The 13,295-nt window shown below is 43.9% G+C and overlaps 2 protein-coding genes across 7 annotated transcripts in view; one reads left to right on the plus strand and one right to left on the minus strand.

Moving 5' to 3' along the window:
- The window catches only part of fam131bb (family with sequence similarity 131 member Bb), a 35,402-nt gene extending 28,824 nt beyond the window's left edge, over positions 1-6,578 (plus strand). For all 4 annotated transcript variants that reach the window (XM_010884960.5, XM_010884961.4, XM_013139332.4 and 1 more), the window contains 2 exons: positions 546-818; positions 2,379-6,578. In XM_010884960.5, coding sequence (XP_010883262.2) covers positions 546-818; positions 2,379-2,696 — 591 coding nt within the window. In that variant the 3' untranslated portion in view covers positions 2,697-6,578. The remainder of the gene's footprint in view (positions 1-545; positions 819-2,378) is intronic.
- A 2,640-nt stretch (positions 6,579-9,218) lies between these two features.
- clcn1b (chloride channel, voltage-sensitive 1b) overlaps positions 9,219-13,295 on the minus strand; it is a 34,007-nt gene continuing 29,930 nt past the window's right edge. For all 3 annotated transcript variants that reach the window (XM_010884958.5, XM_010884956.5, XM_034288638.1), the window contains exons 19-23: positions 13,179-13,267; positions 11,555-11,599; positions 11,279-11,383; positions 11,108-11,194; positions 9,219-10,351 (exon numbers count right to left, since the gene is read on the minus strand). In XM_010884958.5, coding sequence (XP_010883260.1) covers positions 9,758-10,351; positions 11,108-11,194; positions 11,279-11,383; positions 11,555-11,599; positions 13,179-13,267 — 920 coding nt within the window. In that variant the 3' untranslated portion in view covers positions 9,219-9,757. The remainder of the gene's footprint in view (positions 10,352-11,107; positions 11,195-11,278; positions 11,384-11,554; positions 11,600-13,178; positions 13,268-13,295) is intronic.

A 13,295-nucleotide genomic window follows, 5' to 3' on the forward strand; every position in this document is an offset into this window, starting at 1 on the left:
GTGGGCCAAAATCCCTGCTGCAGTGTGTGCAAACCTGGTCAAGAACTACAGGAAACATATGATCTCTGTAATTGCAAACAAAGATTTCTGTACCAAACATTAAGTTATGCTTTTCTGATGTATCAAATACTTATGTCATGCAATAAAATGCTAATTAATTACTTAAAAATCATACAATGGGATTTTCTGGATTTGTGTTTTAGATTCTGTCTCTCACAGTTGAAGAGTACCTATGATAAAAAATTACAGACCTCTACATGCTTTGTAAGTGGGAAAACCTGCAAAATCGGCAGTGTATCAAATACTTGTTCTCCCCAATGTATATATAATATCCAACAACTTTACCAACTGTTGCTAGTTCACAGTGTTATGTACATTACAGTCATACTTGCCATATCTAAATGTTCAATAATACTACCAAGATTGCTGCTAGCTTACAGTACTCTTTTTTTAAATGCTGCTAGTGTACGGTTTTATGTAAGTTTTTTTACCAGTAGATCTAATCCTTACCTACTCAAAACTTCATCATCTCCTTCTTTCTACAGTCTCTAGAGCAGAGGCTGCACAGTGCCAACCACTCCCTGCAAGCCACGCCAAACAGCACCATTCACAGCCTGGCGCCTTCCACTCACGCCCCATTGGTGGACCTGTGGGGGGCGGGGAAGACAGAATCCTACCAGGCTGACATAGGCGGGTACAACATAGGCGTGGCAGCGGTGGTGGAGGCGGCGCTCAGTGTCCCATCTGACGAGGGGGCAGGGATTGAACACTCCCCTCTAATAGAGCAGCAGGAGGGAGAGGAGGAGGAGGAGCTGAAGGTAAGGTCATCTTAGTTCACAACGTTGCAGAGTTGTATGACCCTGCATCTTACTCTAATGGGAAAATATTACAGGGAGATTACAATTCATGAATAAAGCCAGATTGCCTGCTCTCCATGTTCAGAGAATCATGCAATAATACACTGCTCCAAAAAATTAAGGGAACACGTAATCTCCACAGTATAACACCAAATCAATAAACCTTCAGTGATGTCAATCTGTCCGCTTAGGAAGCTTACGCGATTGTAAATCAATTTCACCTGTTTTGGTGCAAATGAATGTGACAACAGGTGCGCTGTAGAGGCAACAGTAAGACAATCCCCAAAAAGGGAATGGTTTTGCAGGTGGTGGCCATCGACAATTTCTCTCACCTTATCTTTACTGACTGATTCTTATCTAGTTTTGCATTTCGCTAATGTCCCTGTCCCTACTGGTAGCATGACGCGGTACCTGCAGCCCATTCAGGTTGCACAGGTAGTCCAGCACCTCCAGGATGGCACATCCATATATGCAATTGCAAGAATGTTTGCTGTGTCTTCCAATACAGTGTCAGGGCTGTAGAAGGGCATCAACCCAGCAGCAGGACCGGTATCTGCTCCTTTATACGAGGAGGAACAGGAGGAGCACTGCCAGAGCCCTACAGAATGACCTCCAGCGGGCTACTGATGTACATATATCTGACCAAACTGTCAGAAACAGACTCTATGAGGGTGGCATGAGGGCCTGGGCGTCGACTAGTGGGACCTGTGCTCACAACCCAGCACTGTGCAGCTCGATTGGCATTTGCCAGAAAACACCAGAATTGGCAGGTCCGTCACTGGCGCCCTGTTCTCATCACAGATGAGGGCAGGAACCCACTGTGGACATGTGACAGATGTGGTGAATGTTATGCTACCTGCAACATCATCCAGCATGATCGGTTTGTTGGTGGGTCAGTGATGATCTGGGGAGGCATATCCTTGGAGGGTCGCACAGACCTCTACATGCTAGCCAACAGTACCCTGACTGCTGTTAGGTACCGGGATGAAATCCTCAGACCCATTGTCAGAACTTATGCTGGTGCAGTGGGCGCTGGGTTCCTCCTGGTGCAGGGGTGTGTAGGCAGTTCCTGGATGATAAAGCCATTGATGCCATTAACTGGCCCTCACAAGTAGTGCCACCGACTCTCCAGGAGACCCTGATCCAGATCTGGAAGGAGATCCCCCAGGACACCATCCACCATCTCATCAGGAGCATGCCCAGACGTTGTCAGGAGTGCATACAGGCACGTGGGGACCTTACACACTCATGAAATTCATGCAAGTTGGAACAGTCTGTTATTTTGAGTTTGAATCCAGTCCTCAATCGGTTGGTGATTTTGGTTTCCTTTGACCGTTGTTTCGTCATATCGTTCTCAACGAATTACACAATGAACAGTAAAGATTTTGATCTTAAATAAATTTAGTTCATCGAGACCCGATATGTGATTTAAGCGTTCCCTTAATTTTTTGAGCCGTGTATCTGAATGGACAGTTAGTGGGCCCCTTCTTGTCTAAGTGCCCTACTCTGTCCCCTGAACAGGATGAGGAGGTGACACTGTGTATGGAGCCAGAGACTGTCACGCTAACCCAGCCAACACAGCGAGATGAAGCCATCGCCTCAGGCGGCAGTAGTCCGGGGCAACGTAGTCCCGGGCGCAGCAGTCCTGGTCGCAGCAGTCCTGGTCGCAGCAGTCCTGGTCGCAGCAGCCCTGGTCGCAGCAGTCCAGGACAACCACCAGCGCAACATTTTACGGAGCGAAAGTCTTCAGATGTCAGCTGTGGAGGTGTCCAAACGCAGGACGAGAAGGAAGAGAGGCACGGGCCTGCTGTTGCCTTGGCTTCCATGGCAACCAACTGATTGTCAATCAGAGGCCTGACCTACTGACACTTGGTGTTGGGAATGACTGATTCAAGTAGTCAAATATTTATCCATTCATCTGTTCCTTTTCAGGTATCCAACACAGTTTTGATGTGACATGGACCCTTGATTCTCTTGTTGAGTGAATGAGGATGCTTTGGGAATAATCCCATGGTGTCAACAGCTGGTCCAACTTAATATAACTTATTCTTTTGAAAGCCTTACATCCAATGGAGTAGAAGGAGGAATGGAGGAATAAAGAGAGTTACCAGAGACTGAGTGATCAATATGAGAGATGAGGCTGAAGGGAAAAGAAGAGCTGAGAGACATTTGAGGAATAGGGAACTTGAAACATGCATGCTATGTAATGAGACGTGTGACTTGATCCGGTCGCTCTCAAATATGATAACGATCATAACATCTATAGTAATAAAAAATGATTATGACAACAATAATTTTATAATAAAGCAAAAAATTCAGATGACACAAAAATATGTGTATAAGTGTATGGTGAAATAATATATATATAAAAGAATATCAAACACTGTCTCTCCCTAAGAGAACTACTCTGTTTACAGCTAACACTCAACACGTTAAATAAAACATTATCAAGCCCATAGCCTGAAGAACAACAACCTCTCTGTCCTCTTCTGCCATTCACACAGTGACATTCACAACACTTAGAATTAACTGCACCAGTACAGAACCACTTCAGTAGATTAGGTGCATGTCACCCCCAACAGATTACACTTATTTGATTATCATGAAGGAATTTCATCCTAATTGAGACTTTGCAACCTAACTAGTACCGTGAACTTTAACCCCCTTAATATAATTAGGAAGACAACAACATTCCTATGTTGCTTCAGGCCTCTCTTGTGGGTCCCACTTGTAACACTGCACAGTTAAAAGATTCTAATTTAAGATTGTGTGCTTCCTACTCTGTCTTCATGGATGCATTTTCTTCAGAGTACTATCAAGTACCTGTCCTATACTGCACTGTATAGACATTGCACTGAACCACAGCACTATGGGCTGGACCGCCGAGGAGTCAGGACTGGTTGTGTTCTGCTTGACTGCCTCTTCGGTCTGTATCATGGAGCAACTGGTGAACAGACAGAATCTGTGGTGAATCTCTTTGCACTGATGCATTCCGACAGGTGGACGTCACCTGTGGACTTTTGTCACACATCAATGTCTTTGATTACTGATCAAAAAGAGCTTTTATCATTGCCAAGAACCAAAAAATAATCATCAGACGAGATGGGTCCTGAGCTGTTTTTCCAAGTATAAACTAAGGATGTCTGGAAAAGGAGCGAGGGCTTTGAAAGTATGTAGTACCAACAGGAAGATTGTTTAAATGAAGAGGATATTCTGTTTTGACCCAGATTGTTGTTTTGATATCGGCTCTTGGGGACAACACAAAGCTTATCTTTGTGGAGAAGGTAGTAGGAGAGAGCGGTTTGAATAGTGTAGTGATTCTATTCCACTGTATATGATTGTAAGAAAAACCCAGATCTCTTAAATGGCTGGTGGCCAGTACCGTCATGTAGATGTAAATATTAGGGAGAGGATATGAACCACATCCCTCACAGTCACAACTGCAACAGTTTCTTTATTTTTCTATAAGTGTCAGTCCCATCTCTTTCCTTTGGGAATCTTGTTGAGCTCCCAAGTAAGGTTTGTTGGTTTTCTTTTTTTGTATCACCACACATTAAGGTAAAGGATAGGGGAATCTCAACATTGTAAATAGTTTAACCTCTGTATTGGATATTTGAATTTTGGTGTAAAATGATCTCATTTGACTGGGTCCAAGAAGAACATTAAAGTCAATCAGGGAATATACTAAAGTAATGCTAGAGCTGAACACCAGAGCAGAGCACTAAAAACAAGTACTAAAACTGAACACAAGAACCGAATAGAACCAGTGTCTTCCTGCTCATGGTGACTACTGCACCGTGATGGAGAACTGGGATGTTTGGGTGTGTATTTCCTGAAGAGGAATGTGTGAAACTCCATGGAGTAATGTTATTCAATTTGGGAGACATGACAGAATTGGAATTTGTTTTGGAGATACTGCTCTGGGCTGTATGTGCATGTATCACTGATGAAGACAACAACAGTGATTCTTCTTATTATTATTTAACAGAGAACAACCTTCTCTTTTATGTCTGATGATTGTGTGAAAACAAACACTTTTACGAGAAAAAAAAAAGGTCAACTTTATTTATTATTATAATACATTTATTTATTGATCAAGTATTTATGCAATGTTGGGACAATGTTTATTTTTCTACTAAATTGTTGACACCCCCTCCAGTATCAGACAGAATATGTGTGGTTTATCTAAAGCAATTTTGTGTGTGTTGGGGTTCTCTCTCTGACTGGGCAAACAGACCAATAGCATAATATCTTTGAGTGGAATTAGATGGAGGGCTAATAAGGATGGAGGTTGGTTCCAGCATAGGACTAACACAATTGATTCAGACCATTTTCAGCAGACATGATTAGTGCCAATCAGTTGTGTTAAAGTTGGATTGGAGCAAATCCTTGCATAGACTGACTACAGACCTCCAGGACAAGGGTTAAGGGTTTGCAAACTCTGGCCTGAACCAACCCATCATGAGGCACACAGTGATGTCATTAGAATGGTCCTAAGCAGTGGTGAAGACTGTGTCACAGTTGATAACCTGATACAAACTCAAACCATCCCAGTTCCTCTCCTAGTTGGAAGGGACAGTGAGATGGTGTTGGGTTGTTATAACTAGGGCTGGGTGTCTCTCCTGACCACGTGTCCTGACCAAGACAACTTAGCTCTTCTACTAATATAAAATGTTGATCTGTCGCTGTACTGTGTAGTGTTTTGGATTGGTGTTACCCATCAGCCTCCAGCTGGATATCCCAGGCTTGGCATGAGAGCTGCAACCAACAGATGTCTTTACCCAACCACTCATATTCATTTATTTATTTAGGATTATTTGGGGGAGGAATAACCTGACAGCCTGTATAAAGTTTATTATTTATGGTAGGTAGGATACACATGTTCAGTTGAAGCATTATTGTTTTGTGGGTTGTCATTTGGAGTTTCTGAAGTCTGACTCTTAGAAATTAATCTGACGAGTGAAAACACAAACATGAGCCCAGAGAATGATATAACTTTAACAGAAACTGTACTTAGTTTTTGACAAATAAGAACTTACTGAATGAATAAATGAATAACAAGAAGCCAAATGTATTGCCTTGGATGTTATTGTTATTGATTATGTCGTGGATAATCGACATAATCGACTGACTTTTTGATTTCCAGTTTGTATGTTTCTACTGCCGTCTTTCAATATGTCAGAACGTACCTGCAGGCATGAGGATGATGCAGACATCCGCTACCAGTCTGTTTGCCCTTCTACCCCCCCCACTGTACCTGTTCTGTACTGTCTTTATGTGTCGCCGTCTGTCTGTCTGTTTATGTAGCTGACTGCTCTCTTGTTAGGAGAGTCACAGCCTAAAAACAGAAACCGACCGATTGACCAATCGGATTTGAGGAGCAGACGTTTACAGTATGTGGTCCATTTGTCGACTGTGCCATACTGAACCTGAAGTAAATTACATTTACAATTGGCTTGATTCAGTCTCTTTTCATTTCAGATGATCCGTGTAAACTGGCAATACCAGTCTTTTAAGGCCCTTTCCTATGCATGCTGGGAAAAGGTTTTGGCAGTTTGGTTCTACCATGTGTTCTCCCTGTTCTGCTGTAACCCCTATGTCTTTCTCTTTCCCTTTCTTTTCTCTGCATGACAGAACACCCATCCTTTTAACCTAAAAACACCCCCTCCCCCAAACGAAAAACTGTGGAGAAAGAACCAATAAACAAACCATTAAGAATTACAATGTGTGTGTGTATGTGTGTGTGGGGGGGATCTTTGAACAGTGTTTCTTTATGAAGATGACGAACATCACTGAAAGGATGTTACACAATAACTGGTGGTGACACCTTGAGCTGAAATTACTGCCGTCATCCCTTCCTGTAGTTGTTGATCAACTTCACACATTGCTGTGGGAGAATCTTGTCCCTGTCTTCATTGCAGAATAGCTTTAACTTTAAATAGCTGTAACATTTGTGGGTTTTAAAGCATGAGGTTTTCTGGACTTCGATTAGGCCTTTCCAAAGCGTTACATTTGCTGTTCTGATGTAGGCTTTGTTTTTCTATCTAGGCTTCTTCTGACCAATTAGGGTGTTCTTGTTAGCGAGTGGCCATGGTTGCTGCTTGATCTTTTAGGTTTTAGGCTGGGTAACTGCGTAGGCACTTTGTGGGAATTGTTGATGTAATAAAGTATTTCATTGATTACTGTACATCTGTGTGTAAATAGGCAGATAAAGAGCAATAAACATTTTCTCAACAATGGCAAGCCTTCCAGCAGCAAAGCAACCCCCAACCCATGACACTACCACCAAAAATGCTTGACCATTGTAATGAGCTTACTGTGCAGTGCAGTGTTTTGGGTTCGCCAGACATAATGACCAAAAAGCTCCACATTTGAATCATCTGTCTGGAGTATAGAATTGACCTTCTCTGCTGGACATTTCGAAGTCTGCTGCCTTTGAAAGATTGACTTTTAGGATACTGGAATTAAACATATTCTGGTATTCTGCCAGTGCTGATTATTGGCATGCGACCATGGTAGATTTCTGTTTAAAGTCCACTCCACTGTGGTGCACTCCAATTGTTCACCATGTAATCAATTTTGTATGATGTTATGACTTTCTTTGTATAGATTTTTTGCATGCTATCTGTGATATACTGTTACCAGTCCAATCGTGCTACATGTTATACATTTTTGTAGTCAACTCTTGTTATTGGCTGATGTTCCAGGTCAGCTGAGTTCACTCACTTAAGTAAAATTAATCATGACTACAGCTGTACTGGGAGACAGTAACTCATGCCACTGGGACACAGCTGTACCTTGAGTCAGTAACTTACACCACTGTAACACAGCTGTACTGGGAAACTGTAATTTAGCCCACAGTGATACAGCTGTACTGGGAAACTGTAATTTAGCCCACAGTGATACAGCTGTACTGGGAGACAGTAACGTAGCCCACTGTGATACAGCTGTACTAGGAGACAGTAACTTAGCCCACTGTGACACAGCTGTACTAGGAGACAGTAACTTAGCCCACTGTGACACAGCTGTACTAGGAGACAGTAACTTAGCCCACTGTACCATTTCTATTGCACGTTCTGTTACACTTCAGTGACACAGATTTAGTATGGCAATTATTTCCAATGAAATGTTGCTTAAAAAAATAACATCTTAGACAAATACATTTAAATATTTACTATTTATACAGACATTATAGTCATAATTTACATTTAGTATATTCATTAATCAGTAAACATTCAATTGTTCTGATGAAAAATAAATTATTTAAGTGACATTGAGTTATTATTAAAGATGTCAGTGACAGACAAAAAGTACTATATACAGTTGGGTCTGGGAATATTTGGACACTGACACAATTTTCATTATTTTGGCTCAGTACACCACCATAATGGATTGGAAATGCAACAACCGAGATGCAATTGAAGTGCAGACTTTCAGCTTTAATTTAAGGGGTTGAACAAAAAATATTGTATGAAACGTTTAGGAACTGCAACCATTTTCATACACAGTCCCCTTATTTCAGGGGCTCAAATGTAATTGGACAAATTAACACAATCAGAAATAAAATGTAAAGTTTTTTATATTTTGTAGAGAATCCTTTGCAGGTAATGACTGCTTGAAGCCTGGAACGCATGGACATCACCAAACACAGGGCTTCCTCCTTTGTGATGCTTTGCCAGGCCTTTACTGTAGCTCTCTTCAGTTGTTGTTGGTTTGTGGGTCTTTGTGCCTGACGTTTTGTCTCCAGCAAGTGAAATTCATGCTCGATCAGGTTGAGATCAGGTGATTGACTCAGCCAATGCAGAATATTCCACTTCATTGCGTTAAAAAACTCCTGGGTTGCTTTCGCAGTATGTTATTGTCCATCTGCAAAGTGAAGCGCCGTCCAAACAACTTCGCTGAATTTGCCTGAATCTGAGCAGACAGTATATCCCTATACACTTCAGAATACATCTGGCTGCTTCTGTCTTCTGTCACATCATCAATAAACACTAGTGACCCAGTGCCATTGGAAGCCTGGCCATGCCATCTCACTGCCTCCACCGTGTTTTACAGATGATGTGGTATGCTTCGTAGAAGTTCCAAGCCTTCTCCATAATTTTTCTTCCCATCATTCTGGTACAGGTTGATCTTAGTTTCATATGTCCGAAGAATGCTGTTCCAGAACTGGGCAGGCTTTTTTCTTTTGTGGATGTCTAGTCCTTTTTGTGCAACAGTCAATTGTCCAATTACTTTTGGTCCCTTGAAAAAGAGGGGGCTACACATTACAGAGCTGTAATTCCTAATGGATGTGAATACCCTCAAATTAAAGTTGAGAGACTGCACTTTAAGCCCTTATTCTTCATTTAACTGTAACTTTAATATATTTTGGTAAACAACCAAAATAACAAAACTTCTGTCAGTGTCCAATTATTTCCAGACCTAACTGTAGCTCCCAGCAGATACAATCATACTTTCAACAATTCTGGGTCAGGTTCATAGAAACACCATGATAAGCAGAGCTCTATGTTATAAGTATAGTAGAAAGACGTTTTAAAGACACAGGGAGAGACCTGAGAAACTGAAATAGTGAAAAAGAATTAGGCTGACTTAAGAGTAGAAAAGAATCCTTCAATAAATGCAAAATAAGCTGCAAATTAAGGACAAAATGACCATCTTACGAAAATGATTATTTTCAGACCTTCCAAAACTACAAGTCCCAGAAGCACTGTGTTCACCTGTTCCTCCTGCTCTCCGCAAGCTGTAGCTCAACCCGAGATGGTTGAGCAGATGAGACAGCACAGAACTCCAATACCCAGGATGCTCCTTGATAAGCTCTGAATGAAGTAAGTGGAATTAGGACAGAAAGGAGGAAGTCTTCATCTAAGAAACAGAATCCAAATAATTCCCTCAGTCACCCTCTAAATCGGCTCATCAGAATCTTGGCTCTCCCCCTCTCTGTTAATCTCCGGCACGGTGTGAAGGGATGACACAGTGAAGACACGTGTGGAGGAGGAGGGTGGTGAAGAGGGGGGGGTTGGGGAGGAAGGCTCCTGAGGGGAGCAGTCTGTTCCTCGGCTGTTGTTGCTCCCCACGCTACGGGGGCTGGAGGTATCACACTCCGTACCTGCACTGGAGCCGGCCGCTCCCCCTATGTTCCCCATGGACTCGTCCCTAGCCTCATCTATGTCTGCCTCTCTCTTCCCCTCTTCTTTCACACCCTCTGTCCTTACCACCTCATCTTCCCACCTCAACACCTCTCCCTCCCCCTTTTCTCCCTCGCCCTCCTCAGTTCCTTCACCATCCTCCCACCTAACCCCCTCACTCTCCTTCCTGCGACCTCCGCCCTCCCTCCTCCCCCCCTCGGCCAACAGCTTCCTGTCCCTGTTGGGTGAAGAAGGGCTGGCGGGGGGAACCGTGTGCTTCTTTGATTTACGGTTGGCGTCTCTGAAGCTGGCCAGAGGGGGGCGCAATCTCACCCCACTACGTGTGGAGCCCTCAATTGCTTTCTGCAACTGTAAGGACAATGAAAGAGAGGGAGGGACACAGGAAGGGAGAAAGATTGAAGAGAAATACAGAGGAGAAGTAGAGAGAGGGATGGAACAGTGCGAAAGGAGGGTAGACAGACAGTGGGAGAGAGATGGGAGAGGAGGAGAGAGACAATAGAAATGGTTAACATATTACAGGGTGATGAATCAGGGATGAGTGCAGTTGATGTTGTAACAGTGGGAGACATCAAGAGAGCAACAGCCCGCTGAAGGAGCCACATGTAATCACTAAGGCAACGTGATCATCATCATCTGGAAACCATGACAGAGAGGCCGAGCCAATGGACAAGCTGTGTGTCAGATGCTTTTACACTACAGCAAGGAAGACACACAGACAGCACATAGGCAGAGAGAGAGGCAGCGATTTAGAGAGACAGAGACAGAGGGACAGAGATAGAGAGGCCGAGATATATAGACAGTGATAGACAGGCAGAAATAGAGGGACTCAGATATAGAGGTAGAGATATAGAGGCGGAGTTAGAGGGACAGAGATAGACAGGCAGAAATAGAGGGACTCAGATATAGAGGTAGAGATATAGAGGCGGAGTTAGAGGGACAGAGATAGACAGGCAGAAATAGAGGGACTCAGATATAGAGGTAGAGATATAGAGGCGGAGTTAGAGGGACAGAGATAGAGGGACAGAGATAGGAAGGTAGAGACAGAGAGGCGGCTACAGAGAGACGCAGAGAAAAAAGCAGAACAAATGTGATGCAAGCTCTCACCTCCTTCAGTGCCACGACACCCACCAGTTTCCCAATACTGGTGACATAGGCATGACTGAGACCGAGCAAGGAGAACAGGGTGTGAGTCTGAGGAAAACCAAGGGATGGGGGGGTTAGACTGGCTAATGTGCCCACATATGAGCAGTGTTCTAGCTACAGTATCATTGTTACCTTGTGTAGGGAGGTTCTTTCCACCAGCTGAAAGGGGGACGGATCAATCCGTATCTCATCCATACTGATTGGCTTATCCAGCTCTTCCTCTTCCCAGGCTTTGATCTGCATTTTACCAATCAGAAGGCAGAGAGTGTGATTGACACTAAAGAGGCAGTCAAAGTTATGGTTCATTTTGTATCATTCCAATGGAATCCATTGATTTAAAATACCAAGGTATTTGAGGGATCAGGGGTAAAGGGTTAAATGTTGTTCAGGGTCAGTGAGACAAGTTACCTCCTCTGGGGACATGGTGTCAGTGAGTGGAATTGGAGGGGTCTCCTGGAGGGGGACAAACAGTAACACAGTCAATGTTGTCCTGTGGTTATAATTCCATATGACAATATTAGCGTGAGCATGTGTCCCCCTAGTGGACAGAAGCTGCTACTGTTCCTATATTAGCTCCCAATCTCAAGGTCAAGCATTTTGGGTGCAGGACAGAGAGAACAAAAGGGTGTATCAAAATTCTTGTGTTTCTAGTCCCTAACAATCCTGCAGAAAAAGTAACATCAAATAAGATAATGATATCTGGGGGAAAAAAATATAACTGACTGAACACAAACAACGCAGAACCATAAAACATCTACTCAATGACACTATGTGTCTAAGAGGGAGGTGTATACATTAGTGCGTATGTGTGTGTGTGTGAGTGGGTGGGGTTAGAACGACTGCAGGAGACAGCCAGAACGTGTGCGAGTGTGTGAGCTATGTGTATGTGTGTGTGAGTGTGTGTGATCACGTGGGGTGGGGGGTGGGGGAAGATATCCGTCCGAGGCAGTGCGGCAGAAGAACGAACAGACAACCAGACACGCAGGTATTCAGTTAGAGTTGGCTGTCTAGCAGTCTGGCCAGATGAAAAACCTATTTTCCCATTGTATCTCTGCCTTGGCCTTTAGGGACTGACACCTCCTCTTAGATGAGCCCAAACACACAGGTTGTCTGGGTCTTCCTACAGCTTCGTGTGTAGTTAGTCAATGGTGGTGTTGGCTGACTATTTGACAAGGTCAGTGTACAGCCCTGAACCAGAAGCTCTTCAGCCCCAAACCAGAAGCTCTTCAGCCCCACACCAGAAGCTCTTCAGCCCCAGACCAGAAGCTCTTCAGCCCCACACCAGAAGCTCTTCAGCCCCAGACCAGAAGCTCTTCAGCCCCACACCAGAAGCTCTTCAGCCCCACACCAGAAGCTCTTCAGCCCCACACCAGAAGCTTTTCAGCCCCACACCAGAAGCTCTTTAGCCAGGTCCTCAATAACGGATGAGCGGAAGGATTGGCCGTTGTTAAACCGCTCTACCGAGACCCTGCAGCTGTGGATGGAGGTGTGCTCCTCTTCTTCTTCCCGTCCACAGCCCCTCCTTAGGGCTTGTTCACTTCACGAGAGAGTGAATAAAACGATAGAGAGACTTATCTCGGTTGGCAGGATCATTTCCGTAGCGTTTGAATTTACACCGGCATGTTCGTGAAGTAACACACAGGACTGTGGCCGCTAATCGTGGGAAAATGTAGTAATATGCGCAGAAACTTGACACCATATCGACACAATTGTCTTCACTCTTGCCAAACTCCGGGAGGGCTCTATCGGAAATCGGAAATTCCTCGGAAGGTGGCGTCTCCAGTTATCCATATCCACAAGTTCACAGAACACCGCCGTGAACACGTTGTTGCCTACCTTCCCCACCTGGGACCTTTGATCCTGTGGAATGCAGTTGTAAGCAGAACATTTGACGTTGACGTCAAGCAAATGTTCAGGGTTAATGTGACCTAACAAATCCAAATCATAGCTATTATGGGAATGAAAAACATCTAATACTTCTGACCCTTTATCAGCGTTTAGGGACAATCTCTATGTTGAAACTGAATTATACCTGAGTCTCAGTCTGACTGGTTGAGGAGGTGGATGAGGAGGAAAACAGACGCTGAAAGGTTCTTCTCACAGACTGCAGAGAACGCTTGTCTGAAGACAGGATATGGAATGAGCTCAC

The sequence above is a fragment of the Esox lucius genome, chromosome 20, assembly GCF_011004845.1.
Source record: "Esox lucius isolate fEsoLuc1 chromosome 20, fEsoLuc1.pri, whole genome shotgun sequence".
Taxonomy (NCBI): Eukaryota; Metazoa; Chordata; class Actinopteri; order Esociformes; family Esocidae; genus Esox; species Esox lucius.